This window comes from Empidonax traillii, unplaced genomic scaffold (assembly GCF_003031625.1).
Source record: "Empidonax traillii isolate 1590-97213 ecotype Southwest subspecies unplaced genomic scaffold, ASM303162v1 scaffold1373:size132633, whole genome shotgun sequence".
NCBI classification, from domain to species: domain Eukaryota; kingdom Metazoa; phylum Chordata; class Aves; order Passeriformes; family Tyrannidae; genus Empidonax; species Empidonax traillii.
In genome coordinates this window covers 122,968-124,197 of record NW_020956566.1, presented here as the reverse complement: position 1 = coordinate 124,197, position 1,230 = coordinate 122,968, and the positions used below count along the sequence as shown (strand labels likewise).

The 1,230-nt window shown below is 57.6% G+C and overlaps 1 protein-coding gene across 1 annotated transcript; it reads right to left on the bottom strand.

The window, feature by feature from the left end:
• Positions 1-404: 404 nt before the first annotated feature.
• LOC114069842 (cullin-7-like) lies at positions 405-1,224 on the bottom strand. Its single transcript, XM_027906919.1, has 3 exons — positions 1,152-1,224; positions 876-1,011; positions 405-685 (listed from the first exon to the last, which is right to left on the bottom strand). Exons 1-3 carry the CDS (start codon positions 1,164-1,166, stop codon positions 426-428), a joined length of 411 nt encoding a protein of 136 aa, XP_027762720.1. The 5' UTR covers positions 1,167-1,224; the 3' UTR covers positions 405-425.
• Positions 1,225-1,230: the final 6 nt, after the last annotated feature.

The window sequence follows — 1,230 nt, the reverse complement described above, 5'->3', positions numbered from 1 at the left end:
TTCTTCATCCACCTTCAACAGCCAGACCAACGGCCTCAAGTTAATCTTGGACTCGCCACAGACCTCATGCCCTTTGTGACAGCCAGTGGCGGAACTGATGGAAAGGCTGCACCACTGGGGGTCCCCAGGGCCTTTTCCCTGTGCCACCCTGGCTGTCTCCAAACCAACTGCCACCAGCCCAGACCTCCCACCTGCACTCCCCACCCAACTGCAACTGGCACAATGACCCCATGGCCCTGCCTCACCTACCCAAACCTCACTGGACAGTCACTCTTCCAGTTGTGAGAGACTGCGTTTCCTCTCATCTCCCCTCACAGCTTTGCTGGGACAAGCTCCCTGTGGTTTTGCCATCCCCACTCACCCTCCCATTTCTGCCCCGTTCAGGCTGTCCCTGTATAATTCATGTTTGCCATCTCCTTCGGTCCTCATCCTCTCCCTAATGTTCTCCCTTGCTCTCTCCCTCCCATTTCCCCACTGCAGGCACTGGCCCATACCTGCTCTCCCTGGTCCTGCTGGATGAGAAAGGTGATCTCTTTCTGCTCCTGTGCTTCCAGCTTCTTCATGAAGAAGAGCAGCTCCCACCACTCGGCACGGCTCAGGGCCTCTGCAGCCTTGGTCGGTGGCTGCCCCAGGTAAGGCAGGGAGTACACACCTCTCAGGGACTTGCACAAAAATGGTTGTGCAACTGCAGGAGAGCAGAGCAAGGAAGGGCACTGTCAGCTCTGCCAACTCCCCCATCCTCTATTGTACACTCCACATTCCCCAAGGAAGGAGCTCATGTGGACAGTGTTCACTGTACCACAGACTGCTAGGGGAGAGGGAAGAAAAGTGGGAGAAGGGGGAACATTCTGGAAGGAGACTGATAGGCTGCTCACCTGCTCTCAGTCTGTGTTTTTGTGTCAACGTGTTCACCTTCTCTTGGCCCTCGAGCTCCTTTTGCTCTGAAGGGCCAATCATCTCAACCATGTGCCAGTGCACCCAGTATGTACAGCCCAGGGCTTGCCAGTACACCTGAGGAGGAAAGCCCAACACAGGCCCAGCTGAAGGAAGGCGAGCCCAACCTCACTGTCCCCACAGAAGGCTGCACAACAGCCTGTAGCCAACAGAGCAGACAGGCCCCTGGGCAGCCCCTGTCCCCCAGGAGAGGGTACCTGCACGGGCGGCATGCCATCGTTGCTGCGGCGGAATTCGCCCTCGTCACCCGCGCTGACCTGCTCGTAGTCCTCCAGC